Consider the following 21,978-nt stretch of genomic DNA (forward strand, 5'->3'; position numbering starts at 1 on the left):
AGTCACCCACCAAACTCTTCTGTATACTGCTAGTTTGCCAGGGAGGCAAAGAAAGCTTCTGCGCAGGCGCAAGGGAGTCCAGTGACCTCATGCTGCCTTCCCGTTTCCTCTGGGGTTTGAAACCTCCTTCTGCCCGCGAACGCGATGGCTGCTTGAGCTTCGGGCGCGCTGCGTCATCTGCGAGCGCCGGAAGTAACCCTAGTGTGGGGTTTCTCACTCCACGCGGATCCTGTCAGCTCTGGCTCCGAGTCGAGGGCGCAGAGGGCGGGATTTTTGATGTGTCTTGTGTCTGGCTCTGGTTCTCTTTGTCAGGCTGCATTCCTTCCCCTTCCTGACCCACCCCTGAACCTGTGGGCGTTGGGCCTCCTTCTCTTTGGCCATGGCTGGCATCCTCTTCGAGGACATTTTCGACGTGAAGGATATCGACCCCGAGGGAAAGAAGTTCGACAGGGGCAAGTATTCTGACTGTGATGATGATTATTATGTATGTTATCTTATATAGGCAGTCCTCAAGTTAAGAACAAGATAGGTTCTGTAGGTTTGTTCATAAGTTGACTGTGTATCCTCCAGCCAAATATCTATGTATATTTTTGGATAGCATAGAGAAAGGTTAACACCCCTGTGGTGTTTGTTTTGCTCTCTGTGCCCCTGTTATGATTTCACCTCACTTTCTGTCCCAGTGATAATTCATTTTGGACAATTTGACTTGTTGTGGATACAAGGATCGGTGATAAAGCTTCAGTGGAGACACTTTTCCAGGTGTGGATTTAATGCAATAATAATAATAATAAACTTTATTTGTACCCCGCCATCATCTCCTCAAGGGGACTCGGAGCGGCTTACATGAGGCCAAGGCCAACAACTCATCAGTAAAAACAAAACAGCAAGCAAATAAAACAGTACAATTAATATAACTTACATATAAACAATAACACAGAGAATTTCCCTTCTGAGGGGTAGATTTCTCTCCCTTCTTGTTGTCTCGCCCTTGTTCTTAACTACGAGTAGTTTGTAAGTTGGATGTTTGTAACTTTCGGACTATCTGTATTTGTGTCTTTGTCTTGACATAGGTGTGAGAAGTGTGTTTGGTGGTCTTAGAATAAGTCAGAATTGACTGGTTTGTTAACACTATATAACATGATGCCTAGGCGAACTACAACTCCCAGATCCTATGTCAATCACCCCCAAAAGAGGGCCTGTATGCAAAATTGGCCATGTTGGGTCTGTGTGCCATGTTTTGTCCAAGTCCAAAGTCGGCTGGGTTCAGTGCTTGCTGGATAGGGTGAACTACATCTCCCAGAGCCAAGGTCAATCATCCTCAAACCCCTGTGCACTTGTATGCACAGTTGGCCATGTTGGGTCTGTGTGCCAAGTTTGGTCAGGATCTGATCATAGAATCATAGAATCAAAGAGTTGGAAGAGACCTAAAATGATCAAGGGTCTGGAGAACAAGCCCTATGAGGAGCGGCTTAGGGAACTGGGCATGTTTAGCCTGAAGAAGAGAAGGCTGAGAGGAGATATGATAGCCATGTATAAATATGTGAGAGGAAGCCACAGGGAGGAGGGAGCAAGCTTGTTTTCTGCTTCCCTGGAGACTAGGACGCGGAACAATGGCTTCAAACGACAAGAGAGGAGATTCCATCTGAACATTAGGAAGAACTTCCTGACTGTGAGAGCCGTTCAGCAGTGGAACTCTCTGCCCCAGAGTGTGGTGGAGGCTCCTTCTTTGGAAGCTTTTAAACAGAGGCTGGATGGCCATCTGTCAGGGGTGATTTGAATGCAATATTCCTGCTTCTTGGCAGGGGGTTGGACTGGATGGCCCATGAGGTCTCTTCCAACTCTTTGATTCTATGATTCTATGATTCATGGGCCATCCAGTCCAACCCCCTGCCAAGAAGCAGGAATATTGCATTCAAATGGCCATATAGCCCGGAAAAACCTACAACAACCCAGTTATATAACTTCTATAGTTATATAACATTTTATACATGTATTTATACAATATTTCCCAAGAACTATTCCTGCCCTCTGTGAACCTTCCCTTCTATCCCCACATTCATTTATTGCTCTTATACCTACTGTTTCTCCTGAGAACCCAAGGTGCCACATATAATCCCACCCGCCCCCCAAACTACAGATCACAATCCTTTGCTGTAGGCCAAACATTAATACATTACTAACAGTCATCCACCACATTTCATGATGACATTTGAACAAGGTACGATCTGCTTCCACCCTATCTGTCTTCAGGCTACTAGAAAAAGTTCCCCGTTTTCTGCTTGGTGACAATATACTTCCAATGTTGTGTCTTAATTGACATATGGGTTTGTCTCATCAGTTTCCCGACTACATTGTGAGAGTGAGTCCTTCAAGATGGATTTAATCCTAGATGTGAATGTACAGATCTATCCTGTTGATCTTGGTAAGTCAGTTTTAAGTCACTGGCCCAACTGTTGGGTAATAGCTAAGCTTGTGTTGTTTGATTAAAAATCTGTTTATTTTTAAGCTTTTTTCTCTTGGCAAATTCAGGCTTCTTGACTTACCGTATATAAACCCTGCTCTTTTCCTCTTATCCAAAATGCTTTGGATCGCAGATTTTCTTTTTCATATTTTCATTTAAGTACATCATGAGCTATCTTGGAGATGGGACACAAATGCTGAATTCATTTATCTCTCATGTACATCATATACATACAGGTAACTTTATGCACAGTATTTTTAATAATTCTTTTCACATAACAAAATCCATGTACACTGAACCATCAGAAAGCAAAAGGTGTAACTATCTCAGCCAGCCATGTGGACAGCTTTGGAGGATTTTGGAATTCCAGATAAGGGGTGCTGAACTTGTAACGTGTAGAAGTATTATTTCAGCCATAGTGCAGCCTTTGAAATCACCTTGTACTGAATTGACAGTGTCGTATTTTGCTTCAAGCGTGTTATGTACCTAAACTCAACTTTTGGTGTCTCTATGGTAGTGTTTTCTTGTCAAGATTTCTTTAGAAGAGGTTTGTTATTGCCCTCTGAGGATGAGAGAGTGTGGGTTGCCTAAATCCTTTCAAAGGTCTTCCATGGCCAGACCCTTGTCTCCTGGAGTCATAGTTCTACTACTCAAACCAGTACACTGCACTGACTCCTACGTCTCCTGTCTTCTCTCATTTCAGGTGACAAATTCCGCCTGGTAATTGCCAGTACCTTGTACGAAGATGGAACCCTGGATGATGGTGAATACAATCCTACTGATGATAGGCCATCCAGGTAATGGGAAAAATGTTCTGCCAGAGGTGTGGATGTAACATAGGTTTGGGTGAGTAATGTGTCTACATCAGTGGTTGTCAATCTGTGGGTCCCACATGTTTTGGCCTCCAACTCCCGGAAATCCTAATAGTTGGTAAACTGGCTGGGGTTTCTGGGAGTTGTAGCCCAAAACACCCAGGGACCCACAGGTTGAGGACCATTGGTCTAGATCATGCTTTTTTGCAGATTTAGCCCCTTGGGGAGACTGTCTTCTCTATCCCACCACCTGCACATTTGCATCTCTTACAAACATGGCAGCCCCAGTTCACTTCTTCAGGAGGTTAAATGCCCCCCTCCTTGCCATGCTGTCATTAGCGGAGAATTTTTATGTTTGTTTCGACAAGCTTTTGATAATTGGATTTTCATAATGTGAAGTTCCATTCCCAGTTCTTGTCTTTTTAATGCATGTGTTTTTTAAAAAATACATGTTTAAATCAAATTATTTTTACAAGTCACTTTGGATTTCATAAGAAAAAATGAGGGGTAGAAATTAAACAAAGCCCTCTCAATTCTGATTGTTATTTTAAAAATTGTATTGAAATAGTAACTTTTTTAAAAAATGAATATTATTTACAATTGTGCTTTTTCTCTTCTCTGTAGAGCTGATCAATTTGAATATGTGATGTATGGGAAAGTCTACAGAATTGAGGGAGATGAGACTTCAACAGAAGCAGCTACACGCCTGTAAGTATCTCACAATTGTAGGACTCCCTTATTTGAGAAAAATCAGTATAACTACAAGCTTTACAAGTATGAAATACATTAAGCTCACCAACTGTTTTGGACTTTAGCTCCCAGAAGCTTCACTCAGTAGCCAACGCTCAAGACTTAAGGGGATGAAAGCTCAGACAGTTGAAAAGCCAAATGTTCTCCATCCATCCTAAAGGCTTGGTTTCTGCTTTTCAACTTTTTTCCTTCCTCTTCCAGCTCTGCCTATGTATCCTATGGAGGCCTGCTCATGAGGCTACAAGGAGATGCCAACAACTTGCATGGCTTTGAAGTGGATTCCAGAGTTTATCTATTGATGAAGAAACTGGCCTTCTAGCCAAGTTGAGGTGTTTGATGGTTGAAGGATAGAGAAGAGACTGAACTATTGCTGCCCCTCAGGAATATGGAAAAGAGTTGGAGAGTCTAGTAGCTGGCCAATACCTTGTGTTTTCCACCTCCTCCTTGTCTTCCCATAACCAGAATGAGTGGCTGCAAAAGAAACTTCATTTTCTTCAGATTGCATCAAGACTTTGCTGACAAAGTTGGTGCCAAATGCCCCAGATGGAGAACAAGTCAAGCACCAGGCTGATTTTTAAAAAATCTATTAAAATTGGAGAAATTCCATTTTTCTCCAAGTGTCTAGACAGCTATGATTAACAACCTTTTTTATTACCTATACATCCCTGAGAGTCAGCTTGGTATTTCAGGAAGACTGTGAACACAATCTCATTGCTGCCTAGCAAGTGTAGCGGCAACCTTCACTTTGATTTTAGTTTGTTGTCTCAATTAAAAACATAGATTTTTCTTAATCAGGCTGAATGCTTGTCTGGTGTGATCCATTTATACTAGAAAACCAGTGGCTCAAGAATCTTAAGAATTGCAAGATATGGCAGCCGGAGATCCACATTTTGCAGACTGCGCTCTGTTACCTCCTCCTTTTAGTAACAGAAATGGATTAGCCATTTCTGGGCCAAGAATGCATTTTGTTCAGGATTTAAATCAGAGTGTCAACACTGGAAAAAATGCCTAAACTGGACCTCCATCCATATCCCATAGGACTAAAAGGGGGCTTTGTCAGCTTTAATCTCTGTATCTTTGTGAGACCTAGTATTATGTTTTTCTGTTTTTAATTGATAACAAAAAACTTTTTTATCATGTCAGAAGCAACTTGAGAAACTGCAAGTCGCTTCCAGTGTAAGAGAACCAGCCAGCGGATACCCTGATGTTTTGCCATCCTGTGGGAGGCTACTGTCATGTCCCTACAAGAGAAGCTGGAACTGATAGATGGGAGCTCACCCGGTCTCACAGATTCGAACTGCCGACCTTCAGTTCAGCAGTTCAGCCGGCACAAGTGTTTAACGCATTGTGCCAACACAGCTCCAGAACAAAAATAAGAAAAAAAAATTATATCCCATAGAAACTCAATGAAGGAAAATGGGGCAGAGGTGAATTCCAGACACTTCACAACTGACCAAACTCATTTAATATTTACAGTAGGCCCTCCATATTTGATGAGGTTAGGGACACAGGCCCCTCGCAAAAGTGGAAAGATCACAGCTAAAAGGACTGTTTTTTACCTAGAGATTCCTAGAGACACCACATTAATCAAATTCATAAAAGTCAAACTAGTAATTGTGAAAGGTCAACTAATCTCTTTTCTCTAAAGCCCATAAATTGGAGACATACATTTTCTATTTCTGACGCCCCACCTCCACATTGCATGTAATGAAAGGGAATCTGCAAGACAAAAGCTGGGCTGTAACTTAACAATACATTTTACAGGAAGTACTCCATCTAGGCAAGAAAAATGAAATGCACAAATATAGATTGGCTGAGGCCTGGCTTGGAAGCAGTACTTGTGAAAAAGGTCTTAGCACAAGTTAAACATAGGTCAACAATGTGATGCACTGCAAAGACAGTCTAGGCTCCGGCCACAGGAGCACAATGTCCACATCAAGGGAAGCAACAGACCCACTCCTTTCTACTTTGGTCAGACCTCACTTGGAATAACCATGTGTACATTCTGGGCACAACAATTCAAGAAGGGTATTGATGAGCTGGAAAGTATCCAGTAGAGGGCTACGAAAATGGTAAGAGGCTTAAAACACACACGTAATAAGGAATGACTTTGTGAGTTGGAAGTGCTTAGTTGGGAGAAGAGACAGCCCACAGGACAGCTATCTTTAAATGTTTTAAGAAGGGACATAGAGAAGATGGAGCTTGTTTTCTTCTGCATCTAGGGCCAACACATGAACCTATGGATTCAAATTACAAGAAAAATGATTCCATCTAAATGCTAGGAAAAACTTCTTAGCCATAAAAACTATTCAGTAGTGAAATACTCCCTTGGGGAGTAGTTGATGCTCCTTTGAAGGTATGTACCAAGCTGAATGGACATCTTTCAGGAGTGTTTCAGTTGTGTCTTCCTGTGTAGCAGAAGTTGGACTGGATGGCCTTGTAACACCTTCCTGGTTTATAGCGCCATGAGTCTACACCTAACCTGTGTTCAAGACCTTGCAACTCTCTCTGACCTTCAATTTAATGAGGCTGAAAAAATATGAGACTTTTTTTTTTACAAAGCACATGTTTATTATGTTAACAGTATAGATAGAAAGTTTTCTTTGGCTGCCTTTTACTCCAACCCTTGTCTGTGACAAGCTGCTATGATCCAGTTTGAAATGCATGTCCGCAAGAGGCAAATGGTTGTATTTCTTCACCTTCTACTAAAAGTTTCTCTCCCTGTTCTTATTTACAAGTACCCTGTGTTTTGTTTCAAGGAAGGTATAAGGGAGGAGAAAACATCTGTGAAATATGTCCCTGTTTGCTCCATTTTAACCATCAAAACACTCTGCTGTGCCTTGAGGCAGGTCTTGGCATAACGTGAATAGCTCCCCCCTCCCAAAGGCAAATAATTGTGTTATATGCCTCTAAAATTTATTATAGTTTCATAATGTATTACCTACCAAAATGTGGCCCCTATTGGTCTTTTCAATGGAATCCTAACCAATCCAAAGTATCCAGGGCTTATTGACAAGCTGAAATTCACTGATAGATGTTTTTGTGCCTCGGTTTCCTTGTCTTACGAGCAATATATCCTTAAAGGACATAGTGATCCATTGGTAAGGACTTCTTGCAGGGAAATGACACTAAACAGCATCCAGCATGAGTGATTACACAGAAAGCCCAGAATCCTGTAGTAAGAAGTGTTTTCCTGAGAATGGCCATTGCCACTTCCTTCCTGCCCATTTTTGCACCATACAGTGCATCAGAGGAGCTAAAATTTCAGCCCAAGTAAAAAAAATGGAGCTAAGAGCAGGTCATTTTGAGAGCTGGACTGACTCTGGGATTCCTTCATCTTGCAGCTGTTACTTATTGAGGACTTCCCTGGTATTCCTCTCTTCACCTCTAGCATTGTGCCCCAAGCCATGACTCCAAAGGTCTGGGAAGCACTGCTCTTCCTCTCTTGGCCACCAAAGGGTCAGCCACTCGGGTTGCCTTTCTCCAGACAGCATAGGCCTGGAGCCTGCAGGGTCTCTCACTGTTGGTCCCTTGAAGTGGCCCAACTGGAAGGATGCTGAACTTACTCGCTGGACCGAGCATGACGATCCACACCACAAGAAAACTCTTTCCTCAGGTCATTGAAGAAGAAGTGGAGCTTTCCTTGCAGGAGCTGTCTGTAGGTCTGGAAGATCATCCTGAGGTTTGTCTCGGAGGTTAGCTCAGGGGTTCCTTCGGGCTGCCTTGTCGCTTCTGGTTCCTGGAAGAAGAAAAACACTGTACTGTACCTACTGAAATGAAGCTTACAACGTATCCTGAACCCAGGACTTCATCAGCTACAAGCAAAGCTCTGGATGAAACAGCAGAATCATTTCAATGACTGCAAGAACATCTTAGCTGACACCTCAATATCTTGTACGTGAGGTATAATAGTCAATTTAAAAACCAACCCCATTTAGCTTCTCAAAGGTGAGATTGAGTATGCTCATGTTAATGTCTCCTCTGAAAGCATCCTGGACAGGGTTCGAAAACAGGCTCTCTTTTACTTCCTTGCCAGAGAGATTGGGTATACATGACCATGGTGATCATCATATTATTTTTATTACAGTCAGCCCTCTACATTCCCTGGGTTTAGGGGCACAGGAAAGTGAAAAACTGTGAATAAAGTAATTGTTATTTTCTTACCTGGGATATCACTTTTCTAGAATTTCTAGATTTTCCAGCCAACAACTCTGTGGTCAACTTTCACTGGAAGCTGACCATAGAAATGCATTAGAGGACTTGGAGATTTCTAGAAAAATATTCTGTCTAGAAATGTCTACGTGTTGTCGAAGGCTTTCATGGCCGGAACCACTGGGTTGTTGTAGGTTTTTTCGCCTGCATCTATGGCAAGCATCCTCAGAGGTAGTGAGGTCTGTTGGAACTAGGAAAAATGGTTTATATATCTGTGGAATGACCAGGGTGAGACAAAGGACTCTTGTCTGCTGGAGCTAGGTGTGAATGTGTGAAAGGTGGTCAGTTGGAACATTCACACCTAGCTCCAGCAAACAAGAGTCCTTTGTCTCTGCCTGGTCATTCCACAGATATATAAACCATTTTTCCTAGTTCCAACACACCTCACTACCTCTGAGGATGCTTGCCATAGATGCAGGCGAAATGTCAGGAGAAATATCTCTAGAACATGGCCATATATCCCGAAAAAACATACAACAACCCAATTTCTAGGTCCTCCATCATGACTGAAGGAGAGTGAATCCCACTGAAGGATCTAGGGATTGCTAGAGATAACATTTTTATTCAAATCTCTGAATAATAAAATACACAAAAATAAAAAATGCAAATGTGGAGAGGCGATTGTATTATATCACCATCATCCTGGAAGACATATTAAAGGGTTGCTGTGTTGGCAATTCTACAAAATCCACAAAAATATCTTTATTGGCCAACCAAAATGCAGAAAAGACATTTTTGGGATCTGGAGATCCTTCAAGAGCAAATGAACGACAATAGAACCAACCTGATGAAGAAGACGGTGGAGATTTGGAAAGCTTGCAAGATGTATTTTCTGCATTTTGGTTGGACAACAGATGTACTGCTATTTTGCTTTTTTTTTTTTTTTTTGTATTTTGTTGTGTCTTGGAAAAATTGCCAGTAGTCTCACCTGTGACCCATAACTTTGTAGATGCAGCACAAAGAAGCTGGCTTTCCCATAAAGCTGCTGAAGTAATACAGAAGGACAGGGTTGCTTCAGTTCTTGCTGGGTTGCAGCTATGCCATCCACCAGCGTAAGGAGGTCACGGAGGACTTCTTGGCCCTTGACTTGATTCTAAGGAAAACAAACAGGCAATTGTATAACCTCAGCATTTTCCCAACGATCTCCCCAGTATACTGGGTGAAACACTTATCACAAAGCTGGGGAATATAGCAAACTAGAGAATTATAAACACATCTGGAGTGGCATCTGGAGTGTCTAAAACACAGGGTAACTAGAATCCTCTCATCTCTAAAAGACAAAATCCCAGGATATTCCAAAAGTTGCATATTTTGTACATCAACTAGACGAGGTTGCAAGACATGATAAACCTAGCTGAGGGGAAGGATAATAAGCCATAATATTTGTCTGGATACGCCTTGAAAAGTATTTTCATGTCAACACTTACCTGTGCAAAAAAATATATTGTAGGATTTTGTTTGTTTGACATTCAAAACAGCATTTTCTGCCCTACGGTTAAACTTCCTGTATAAACAATTTCCTCTTTGCTATGAAAAATCTAGCTTTTGGTGCAAAACCCAAACATGACAAATCTTGCACAGAAGGAATCCTGACAGTGAAGAATCTGTTCATATTCAACAGTCTCCTCAAGTAAAGTACTTTAGGAAATCTCTCTTTTTCTTTTTATATGCAGGTTGAGTTTACCTAATCCAAAATGCTTGAGACCAGATGTTTTTCAGATTTTGGAAAATCCCCCTCCCTATTGGAATAGCTATATTTACGTATACCTAACGAAGGAGGGAAGGGGAATTCACACAACCAGTGCGCACTGAATTTTTCCTCAAGGGCTGTCATCATACTTTCTGTCCTTTTAGCAAAGTTGGTCAATGGGGTTTCTCTATTGTCAGGGAGGAAGGTAAGCGTGGAAGTTTTTTCAGGATGCTTGTATAAGTGGGGCCCTTCTCTTTCTTGCATCAGGACTACCTTGAGAAATACCTTGGTGGTTTCTGAATGTATGACAATCCCCCTTTCTCCAAATCCAGAAGTAGGTGGCCCATTGCAAAAAGTTTTAGCTTTGGAGTATTTTGAATTTTGAATCTTTTTGTGTGCATATATATCAATTGGCAGTGGTGAAAGAGAAAAAAGGCTAGAGGACTTTCTCTAGGGGACAGAATGCAAAGTGTGTACATATATATGCACACAAAGAGAGAAGTTGTGCCCCAAAATTCAAAATACCCCCAAAGCCAAAACTTTTTGCAATGAGCCACCCACTTCTGCCTTTGGAGAAAGGGGGATAGTCACACATCCAACAGCCACCAAGGTTTTACTCAAGGTCCTGATGCAGGAAAGAGAAGGGGAGAAGGGCACATATACACATATATATTCACAAAATAATATTCAGTGAATTAAATCTTTGTGCACATTCCTTTCCACCCCTATCCTCCATCTGAGATTCTGTATTCTTACATACTCACTGTTTTTGCCATCCATTCCCGGAGGCTGAAGCCCACCAGGGGCAAAAGCACCGGCTGCTGGAGCAAAGGAAGCTCATCACATTGGTTCTGCAAAGAGAAAGGGCATTGGGAGAGGAGTCCAGGGCCAGCTAACAGGATTGTTGAGAACTCACACTTTGCATCCTGTCCCTTAGAGAAAGTCCTCTGGCCTTTCTCCTCATTCACCATTTCCTATTGTTTTTAATAAAGATAGTAATATCACATCTCATCATGCTAGGATAACTGAAAGTGACCCTGCTTCTTTTCACTGGCAACTGAATGAAGTGATAACAAGGTTTCCAAAAAGATATACGACCTGGAATCAGTGGCACGTGGTGGTGTTTGTGAGTTCAGTGGAAAGGTGAAGATGATCTGGCCTTAAAGGCGCTATCCAAAGTGCTGAACCTGATTACCAGAAATACATTGGACTAAAACCTAGAGTTGATTCAATGCCACCTTTATATGAAAGTTCCTATCTGCCACTGCCTGGAATAAGTCAGCTTCTTATAGATCCCAAGAGTCTTCTGCAATGAGTGAATGGCAATGGGCCATCCAGTCCAAGCTCCTGTCATGCAGGAATTAACTGCAAGTAAGTCATTAAATTCATGCTACTTTCATGTTTCAGTCCTTACTTCCACATGTGTTATGTCAAGCAGTGTGAACAAAGTTCTTGCTCCATTCAAGGACTTGAAAATCGCCGAGAAATGCAAACCAACCCAAATTCATTTTTTCAGGGGCAAGGGGAACCTTGGTCTTCAGACCACTGGAGTTACAACAAATAAGTGTCTCTTACCACTTGGTTCTCCAGTTCCATGCTATCACTGATGTACTTCTGGATTAGCCGTCTGTCGCATACCAGCCGTGTGGGAATCATTCTGGAAAGTTTTATGTGGAGCAGGAAGATAGTCAGGAGAAACAGTCCTGTGAAGGGAGGGGAGAGGTAAAGAGGCAGCCTGTCAAGACTATGGCATATGCCAAGTCAGCTTCACATTCCAAGCTTCTAGACCGGGGAGGCCAAAAGACTCTCAATGGGATTTCCAGATCGCAGGACTTGGCTCTTCTTCCCCAGTTCTTAGTTAGAGGAAATCAACTTTGGGGAAAAGCATTCCTTTGGAAAGCAAGTAACTAGATATATCCCTAATTTTTTAGACAAACGTTGAGAGTTAAATCTGAATGGCACACTGCACAACAATGTTTAATGTATGACACATAATGTCCTCACCCTTGTTATATCACCAGAGTGTGCTCCTTAGGACATGACAAGAGTCTATCCCAAGGTTTTAGCTCTGAAATCTTAGGACCTGAGATATTTCTGACCTAGAAACCCTCATTTTCACAATTATCGCTCAAACAAGTAGGTTTCATGTCAGTGTTGAAGTTGCCACTTTTCCACAATGGGATACTCTACCAGGGCTTTCTGTAGAGCAGTGGTTCTCAACCTATGGGTCCCCAGGTGTTTTGTCTACAACTCCCAGAAATCCCAGTCAGTTTACTAACTGTTAGGATTTCCTGCAGTTAAAGGCCAAAACATCTGAGGACCCACAGGTTGAGACCCACTGATCTAGAGCTTCATGATGCAGGAGAATCTTTTGGTTCCCTCCTGAACCAAAGTAGAGTAATGCAGCAGTAAAATCCACAGAGAGTCCTGGAACCAAAGTTCAGTGGATACCAAGGCCTTCTATATTTTGGAAACTACTAAAACTAGTGTTTCTCAAGAGCTGAATGTACCTTGGATAGTATCTGGGAGATTAAATAGGATCAGTCCTGGTTGACACTCCAATGAGATATCAACAACAAGCAGAAGTTACTGTAGAATATAGAAAGGAACTGGTAAAGCCACTTCTAAGTAGTCCTTACCTAAGACGACCCTGAAATTCCTGGAAATTGTTTTTATTATTTTAAATGCAAAAATAAATACAAGTCAGGGACAGGAGACTAAAAGGCACATACACATACATTAGATTTTTTGAAGGTTCACACATTTTGATGATCTGGAATTGCAACTCCCTGGATTACTCACCATTGGCTATACTGGCTAGGGCTTTGGAGAGTTGTAGTCAGCAACATCTGAAGGACCATGTAATTCTCATCTGTGGCATAGGAGATATTCTTCCTTAGCAAATGCAAGTTTTGGAGCAGTGGTCCCCAACCTGTGGTCCGTGGGCCACAAGAACGAAAATATGGTCCGCGGCCTCATCATTACTACATAATTGCCTTGAAACCATGTGGCAACAAGAGTGACTGGTCTCATGAAACCCTTTATAGTGCCAAGGCAACTGGGATGTCAGGAGGAGAGAGGCTGATTACTTATGAAAGTTTACTACTATTACATCAGCAAAAGATTATTAAATATAAGGTTCTGTGGGCGAGCAGATGATGAATACTGGATGGTATATGTTCTGTATCTGTGGTCTATCCAATGCAGTTTTCAGAATCAACAACCCAAATAACCAAAGAGGCTCCTTCTTTGGAAGCTTTTAAACAGAGGCTGGATGGCCATCTGTCAGGGGTGATTTGAATGCAATATTCCTGCTTCTTGGCAGAATGGGGTTGGACCGGATGGTCCATGAGGTCTCTTCCAACTCTTTGATTCTATGATTCTATGGTTCTAAAATTGAACAAAAGCTGATATGTAACCCTTTTGGTCCTAATGTTGGAGAGTGGTCCCTGGTCAAAGTGGTCCCTAGTAAAAAAAAAAAGTTGGGAACCACTCTTTTGGATGACTCATTTATCTTCCTCTTAAGAAATAAACCCAGCTTTGAGGAGCTCCCTTGTACGGTAGTATTTGCCATGCCAAGGAATTTTATTCATTCTTATATGAAAAATAATTAAAATCATTTACCGAAATCTGCTACACAGTGTACTGCAGTTAACCACAAAACAGAGTGTCCACTCTGAATAATTATGTTTAATTGCAGGTACTTGAGAGAGAGGGCAAATTACTTTCCCCATCCATTATCACTAAAACGTTGTTAAATATGAAGACTCTCATGAGAGCAATCTGTTCTTAGGCGTGCCCTCCATGTGCCCAGCGTAGTTTGCTGCCAAGTAGTGTGCTGCCTAAGAGGGACTGTAGACATCCTGTAACATTCTTGGATACAGAGAGAACGGCTATCCTAAAAAAATTAGTTTAGTGGTGGGCATTATTTGTGGTATTTTTAGGGAAGCCTGTTCTCCACAGGCTGTTCAGAATCAGCAGGTTTTTGTTCACTTTCCATTGCCAGTACTGGTATGAATTGTAATGTAAATATCTGAGATGCAGGATGTATTTTCATTCACTGGACCAAATTTGGAGCAAATACCCAATACGCCCAAATTTGAATATTAGTGGGGTTGGGTGGGGGGTTGATTATGTCATTTGGGAGTTTTAGTTGCTAGGATTTATAGTCAACCTAAATCAAAGAGCATTCTGAACTCTACCAATAATGGAATTGAATGAAACTTGACACACAGAACTCCCATGATGAACAGAAAATACTGGAAGCGTTTGGTGGGCATTGACCTTTAGTTTTGGAGTTGTAGTTCACCTACATCCAGAGGGCCCTGTGGACTCAAACAATGATAGATGATAGATACGGACCAAACTTGGAACAAATACTCAATATTCCCAAATGTGAATACTGGTGAGGTTTGGGGAAAATAGACCTTGATATAGCCCCTAACATTTGAGAGTCATAGATGCTGGGATTTATAGTTCACCTATAATCAAAGAACATTCTGACCCCCACCAATGATAGAATTGGGCCAACTTCCCATACAAAACCCTCATGTCTTGAAAGGAATCGCTGATATGAGACTTCCTCCAATTTCACATACTCTCCCTTGCCTGCACATGAGCACCATGCTGCCATGCTCTCCCCTCTTTGCCTGGATTTTCAGAGAGGCCAGTCAATCACAGTGGAGGAGGGCTTTTGGTGGGAGGATTCACAATCTGTTTCCAAAAAGGAAGAGAAGGGGTTCCCAAGACCATCAGAAATATATGTTTTCTGGTGGTTTTTGGCAACCCCTCTGGAAACCCCTCAACCCTCAGGTTGAGAAACGCTAACCTAGGGGGAAAGGGGCAAATCATTTATCTGAAATCATGAGGATGACCCTCTAAGTACTCTTATAACAGAGTGTTGTGTGAACTGTGCCGTTTATGGCTCATGCTTGTTTTTTGAGTCAAGAATGTCAGTGTTCAAAACTGAAACTGGTTTCAAACTATTTGCAACTATCATAGCATCCTGCCTAAAATGGAATGGTTTGAATAGTGTCTCTCAGTTTGATCCCCAAATTAGTCCGTAATATTGAACTTTCCACAGTTCAGGAATGGAGTAAGAATCCAGAACCACCTTGAACTACAATTATACGTGTATTGTAGACACACTCCTCTGTCATGTTTAGCTACCTTGTGGTGCCCCAGACTGAAGAGATGAACATTGGCCAAGTAAATTAAATCACAGCCCGCCAGGAACTCAACCTATGTTCTGCTCCCTCATCCCAATTTATAAACCATTCCATATCTGTGTTGTTCAGAAGTTTGAACAAACCTCCGAGGGCAACTGCCATAGATGCAGGTGAAATGTCAGGAGAGAATGCTACTGGAACATGGCCATACAATCCAGAAAAACTCACAGCAACCCAGTGATTCTGACCATAAAAGCCTTTAACAAAAAATCCATATATTTTTGGAATTGGGAAGAAGAACTCCCAAAGTGATGGGATGTGAATGAACTCCATAAGCAATTACTGCTTGGAAAGATTAGCCTTTTGGACCACAGTACCCAGAATCCCCCAACCAGGATAACCAGTTCAGGGAGGTTTTCATACAGGGTACATCTATACTGGAGAATTAATGCAGCTTGCTTAAATGCTGTGAAATTCCGGGAGTTGTGGTTTGGTGAGGCACCGGCGGCACTCTTTGGCAGAGAAGGCTGAAGACCATGTAAAACTGGAACTCCCATGATTTCATAGCATGGAGCCATGGAAGTGGTGTCAAATGGCATTAACTCCATGGTATAGATTCTTCAGGCAGATCCACAGAATACAACCTTCCCAAGTACAGGAGATTTGGAAATTATAGTTGGAAGAGAACTATTAAATAGTAAATAAATAAATAAACTTTGCTAAGTACTACTCCCTGTCAAACTTCCTGATCATATTTCCTAAGACAATTAGGCCTTTTTAACAGGGAGGGGGAAAGAGGGAGGGAAGGTCATTTGGCCAGCACTCACGGTTCAACTCCATGCCAAGGTGGCCGCTTGGTCACAGCATCTTCCTGCCCGGGGACAGTAGCAGATCTCTGGATCCTGTCGGGCGTCCATTGAAGGCGGCTTTCTACGCTGGGACACGCAAGGGTGGCGGCTGCCGGCCAGAGGACTCCGTCCTGTTGGATGTGCTCTGGAGCACTCGCTGCGTAGTTTCCTAGCCCTCGGAGGCAGCCCGGCTCGGCTTCCTGTTGTGCTGTTGCTGACCTTTGGGCCAAGGGCCTGGAGCGTGGAGTGCGGACCTTCAGGAAAGCTTTCTGCTTCCAGGCATTTCCTTCTTGGCACTTCCTCAAGTGAAGGATGAGGCAAGGGGCTGAAAGGGCTGTGTTGGAATCCCAGCAGTGACGGTGACTCAGCCGGTTAGCTTGCTTACTTCCAGAAGCATCACACACCAATGGATTTTCATCCTTGGTCCTGTTTGCTGCACTTGCTCTTCTTGGTCAAAGGAATGTGGGCATCCCAAGGATCTGGTGGAAACTCAAGCTTTGGATAGAGCTTCACTTGCTTATTTTACCCAAATTGCACATACCATTTTCTGTCTGGATTGCACCCACCTGTTCCAAACCCTTGGCAAGGAAAGAGAATACGGTGTTTTTGAATAGGACAACAAATTGGGGCATTTGATAACAATATGTTTGCACTGCACACATGTTTGCCCCATCACCAGCCACTCTACAATAATGTTGGTTAAATGCATTGTTGAAGGCTTTCATGGCCAGAATCACTGGGCTGTTGTAGGTTTTTCGGGCCGTATGGCCATGTTCTAGAAGAAACTGCCTGCCAATAGATGCAGGTGAAATGTCAGGAGAGAATGCTACTGGAACATATCCATACAAGCCGAAAAACTCACAGCAACCCAGTGATTCCAGCCATGAAAGCCTTCAACAACACATTCCATATCTTTTGGAATGAGGAAGAAGAACTCCCAAAGTGATGAGATGTGAATGATCTCCGTAAGTGATCGCTGCTTGGAAAAGTTAGCCTTTCAGACCACAGTACCCAGAATCCCCCAACTAGGATAACCAGTTCTGAGAGGTTTTCATACAGGGTACATCTATACTGGAGAATTTATGCAGTTTGGTGCAATGCTGTGGAATCTCAGGAGTTGTGGTTTGGTGAGGCACTGGCACTCTTTGGCAGAGAAGACTGAAGACCATGTAAAACTGGAACTCCCATGATTTCATAGCATGGAGCCATGGAAGTGGTGTCAAACTGGGGTACCAACTTCTAGAACAGCCCAAAAAACCTACAACAACCAAATGTTTGTTAAGTTCTTGCTGGGGAACTGGTATAAGCTAATGCTTACTTTCAAATGGACCAGGGAAGGATGTAGAGCTCAGCTCAATGGCAGAGCTTACAGAAAAGCCAGGTTTCAATCCCTGCCATCTCTAGACAGAGCCGTCAAAGATGCCTCCTCATCAATCCCCTGTCAGAGCAGATACAATTAAGCTGTGTGGACCAAAGCTTGGATGGAGAATAGAGGAGCTTCCTAAAGAGCTACGCAAAGCATTCCACACCAAGGGTGCATCTCTACCATATAATTAATTGGGTTTGACATGACTTTGGCAACCATAGCAGAAAGTTAAGGACCTCTGAAAGAAGGAGACCACACTACACTGCAAGGCAGTATGTTTCCATGTCAAACAGTTTAGATATAAATTCTTTTCCTGTTGTTTGAATCCATTGCTGTCCCAGCCTCTGGAGTACCAGAAAACAAGCCTGCTCCATCTTCTAGATGACATCCTTTCAGATGTTTAAACATAAGCATCATGTCCCCTCTTACCCTTCTCTTTTCCAAGCTCTTTGCCCAGCTCCCTAAACTGTTCTTTAGAGGTCTTAGCTTCCAGACCTTTTACCATTTTGGTCACCATCCTCTAAACATGTCCCAACTTGTCAATATCTTTTTTGAATTGTGGTGTCCAGAATTGGACACAGTCTTTCAGGTGTGATCTGTCATGTTATTAATTTCCTCAATCTCGATACTATACTTTTATTGATGTGGCCTGGAATCACATTAGCTGTTTTGGTTACCACATCGCCAACATACTCTGGCAGAGAAGGCAAAAAACCTTGTAAAACTACAGTTCCCAAAATTCCATAGTATTAAGGCCCTGGATGTGAAAGTGGTGTCAAATGGCACTAATTCAATTAAATACAAATACAACTAAAGCAATTTGATACCTCTTTAACTACAATTCCAGAAATACAGCTTAATGGTGTAACATTTGAAAACGCTGACCATTTCTGCTATCTTGGCAGCCATCTCTCCACAAAAGTCAACATTGACACTGAAATTCAACACCGCCTGAGCTCTGCAAGTGCAGTATTTTTCCGAATGAAGCACAGAGTGTTTGGCAACCGGGACATCCGTAGGGATACCAAGGTGCTTGTTTACAAAGCTATTATTCTCCCAACCCTGCTATATGCCTGCAAAACATGGACTGTCTACAGACGTCACATGCAACTCCTGGAATGATTCCATCAGTGTTGCCTCTGAAAAATCCTGCAAATCTCTTGGGAAGACAGGCAAACAAATGTCAGCATACTGGAAGAAGCAAAGACCACCAGCATTGAAGTGATGGTCCTCCGCCATCAACTCCACTGGATTGGCTATGTTGTCCAAATGCCTGACCACCATCTCCCAAAGTAGTTGCTCTACTTCGAACTCAAGAATGGAAAACGGAATGTTGGTGGGCAGGAAAAGAGATTTAAAGATAGGCTCAAAGCCAACCTTAAAAACTCTGGCATAGACACTGAGAACTGGGAAGCCCTGGCCTCTGAGCGCTCCAGCTGGAGGTCATCTGTGACCAGCAGTTCTGTAGAATTTGAAGAGGCATGAATGGAGGGTGAAAGAGAGAAACATGCCAAGAGGAAGGCACGTCAAGCCAACCTCGACTGGGACCGCCTTCCACCTGGAAACCAATGTCCTCATTACGGGAGAACATGCAGGTCAAGAATACGGCTCTACAGTCACCGCCAGTACACTGATCTTGGATGACATTCCTACTCAGACAATGAGGGATCGCCTAAGTAAGTAAGTACCTCTTTAACTGCCATGGCTGCATCTTACAGAATCCTGGCACTTGTAGTTTTGTGGTAGTCAGAAATAGTCATAACTAGTGATTCAAAATATATTACCGGTCCCTGGTACATTTGTGGAAAATATTGCCATTGACAACATCAGATAAACTGAGCAGCACTTTCTGAGAATTTGAAACACTTCACCAAACTACAAATCCCAACATATTATAGGATACCACCATGGTGGTTAAAGGTACATCAATGTGCTATTATTGTGGAGAGAGAACAAAATATAAACGAAGTCTCTAAAGTCCATTTCTGCAATCTGCTTGTGTCCAGTGGCACATTTTCTCCCAATTCAGTGGTTCTCAACCTGGGATCCCCAGATGTTTTGGCCTTCAATTCCCAGAAATCCTAACAGCTGGTAAACTGGCTGGGATTTCTGGGAGTTGTAGGCCAAAAACATCTGGGGACCCCAGGTTGAGAACCACTAACCTCTCTTCTTTGCACTTGTCACCCCATTCAGACTCCCCTGCCCATTATATATCTCTCTGGTGCCCCTTCTACACTGTCATAGGATCCAGATTATCAAAGCAGATAATCCACATTATCTTCTTTGAACTGGATTAGATGAGTCTACACTGCCATATAATCCAATTCAGAACAATATGGATTTTACATGGCAATGTAGAAGGGTCAGGCCAGTACCATTTACATGCAAAAGAGGTCAGGGCAGCAGCGTGCTAAAATTATTTATGCTCCAGGTCCATGTTGTCCTTTTCATGTGGCCACCTTACTCTCTGACCCATGCAGATAATCTCAGAGGAGTCTTTCATAGCCATACTTCATTTACTGAATTTTGAGGGGAATTTCAGACAACGTTTTGTGGGCTTCCTATGCATGTAAATCCCACTTCTGCTTACATGCTTTTCCTCCGTGTAGAAAATCAAAGTGAAAAAGACAAGGACTGCCCTTTAACTGCTAAGGCAAACTGTCTTTTCTCTGGAAACATTCAATGACAAAACACAGCCACGGTTTCCTGGCAGCGACTGGCCCCTTTCGGTAACTTTTGTCTGTTTGATGAACCAAGCAAACAAATCCTTTCGCCCTGCTGTCTCGTGCTATGTTATGGACAGAGCTCTCAAAAGGCAACTTTCTCCATGCTAGAAGTGTGCCTTGACAAACACCCACCTTGAATGCCGCAGGGGGTCCAACGCCTTGAGGATTGTACCACCAAGAAGCCTGGCACTCACTTGGCAGGGAAAGGAGATCTCCCATCATCACCGCCCCATCAGGAGTAGGGGCTGGAAGATAAGGGCGGTCAACCACCTTTCTGCTTCCTGAGCCAATGTTGCCTCAAAGTCCTCTCTCACATGCACATACAAACACACGCAGTGGCATTACACCTCTGCCAAACTCAGACCAGGATGTGACAAGCCTCACGTCCCACAAAAGCAGAAGCGTGGGCAGGATGGCACAGGTTTAAATCACACAAATACAGATCCCTAGCTGTTCAAATGAAGTACGTGAACCAAAACCCAACAAACAAGAGTGGGACCCAGATCCATCTTCATTGCCATATAATCAGTTTCAGAATGCAGGTTAACTGCATTGAACTGGATTATATGGCAGTGTAGACTCTTATTATATGGCAGTGTAGACCCCCGGTGGCACAGTGGGTTAAAGCATTGAGCTGCTGAGCTTGTTGATCGAAAGGTCGCAGGTTCGATTCCGGGGAGCGGCGTGAGCTTCCGCTGTCAGCCCTAGCTTCTGCCAACCTAGCAGTTTGAAAACATGCAAATGTGAGTAGATCAATAGGTACCGCTCCGACGGGAAGGTAACGGCGCTCCATGCAGTCATGCCGGCCACATGACCTTGGAGGTGTCTACGGACAACGCTGGCTCTTCGGCTTAGAAATTGAGATGAGCACCACACCTCAGAGTCAGACATGACTGGACTTAATGTCAGGGGACTACCTTTACTTTTACCTTAGACACTTATAATCCAGTTCAATGCTGTGCAATCTGCATTCTATGAGTCTACACCAGGCATAGGCAAACTTTGGCTCTCCAGGTGTTTTGGACTTCAACTCCCACAATTCCTAACAGCCTATTGTGGGAGTTGAAGTCCAAAACACCTGGAGAGCCAAAGTTTGCCTATGCCTGGTTTACTCTAACCATTATGATGCAGATTTAACTGGGTCCCAGAAGGGTGGCCTTTTGCAGCTGACAGATGGTAATTTTGTCAGTGCCGATTGTGTTTAAGTGCAGGCCAAGGTCTTTAGGCACTGCACCCATTGGGTCCACCTTGACTGGCTTGTGCCAGAGTCTTTGCAGTTCGATCTTTAAATCCTCATATCATGTCAGCTTTTCCAGTTTTTTATAATAATAATAATAGTTGTTGTTATTGTTTTTCACTATGTTAAGAACATAGCAAGGAAAATGTGCATCCACTTACTGTAATGCATGCCAAAACGCACAAGGGTAGGAAAAGTCCACTGATCTGATATGAAAAGGGAACAGGACAAAATGTCATATTAGGCTGATAAGAATAGGAATCACCAGCCCTGTTCATGTCTCCTAGATTTTTAATCTAGAAGTGCTCAGACCTGACCAGCAGGAGGCAGCAGAGAGCTACATCTGATGCCATCATAGAATATGTGCTGAAAATGAATCAAGAAGGTATAATTTTCACTAAAGGTCGTAGTAGTTTTTGTGTTTTTGTGTTTAGATACATGTTGATATGATGCACGAGGAGCCTGATACCATCTGTTCCTGGCTCCCTTTGTTATGTTATTGTTGTACTGTGCCATTTGAGTTGTTTCTGACTTATAGCATCGTATTATTGGGTTTTCTGTGGCTAAGAGGATGCGACTTGCCCAAAGTCACCCAGTTTCCATATCCCAGTGAGAAATTGAATCCTGGCATTCAGAGTTATAAGCCCTATCTAAATTGCATTATATGGTCAATGTACACTCATGCAATGCAGTTCAATGCAGCCTTAT

The 21,978-nt window shown here is 42.8% G+C and overlaps 2 protein-coding genes across 2 annotated transcripts; one reads left to right on the forward strand and one right to left on the reverse strand.

Moving 5' to 3' along the window:
* Positions 1-163: 163 nt before the first annotated feature.
* On the forward strand, positions 164-4,814 carry POLR2H (RNA polymerase II, I and III subunit H). The gene is made up of 5 exons (XM_060767414.2): positions 164-452; positions 2,339-2,422; positions 3,165-3,258; positions 3,898-3,981; positions 4,225-4,814. The coding sequence occupies exons 1-5, from the start codon at positions 380-382 to the stop codon at positions 4,340-4,342; spliced, it is 453 nt and encodes a 150-aa protein (XP_060623397.1). The 5' UTR covers positions 164-379; the 3' UTR covers positions 4,343-4,814.
* Positions 4,815-7,388: 2,574 nt separating this feature from the next.
* On the reverse strand, positions 7,389-20,330 carry THPO (thrombopoietin). Its single transcript, XM_060767413.2, has 6 exons — positions 20,166-20,330; positions 15,921-16,519; positions 11,501-11,628; positions 10,690-10,776; positions 9,164-9,328; positions 7,389-7,762 (listed from the first exon to the last, which is right to left on the reverse strand). Exons 2-6 carry the CDS (start codon positions 15,931-15,933, stop codon positions 7,586-7,588), a joined length of 570 nt encoding a protein of 189 aa, XP_060623396.2. The 5' UTR covers positions 15,934-16,519; positions 20,166-20,330; the 3' UTR covers positions 7,389-7,585.
* Positions 20,331-21,978: the final 1,648 nt, after the last annotated feature.

The sequence above is a fragment of the Anolis sagrei genome, chromosome 3, assembly GCF_037176765.1.
Source record: "Anolis sagrei isolate rAnoSag1 chromosome 3, rAnoSag1.mat, whole genome shotgun sequence".
In the NCBI taxonomy this organism is placed as follows: domain Eukaryota; kingdom Metazoa; phylum Chordata; class Lepidosauria; order Squamata; family Dactyloidae; genus Anolis; species Anolis sagrei.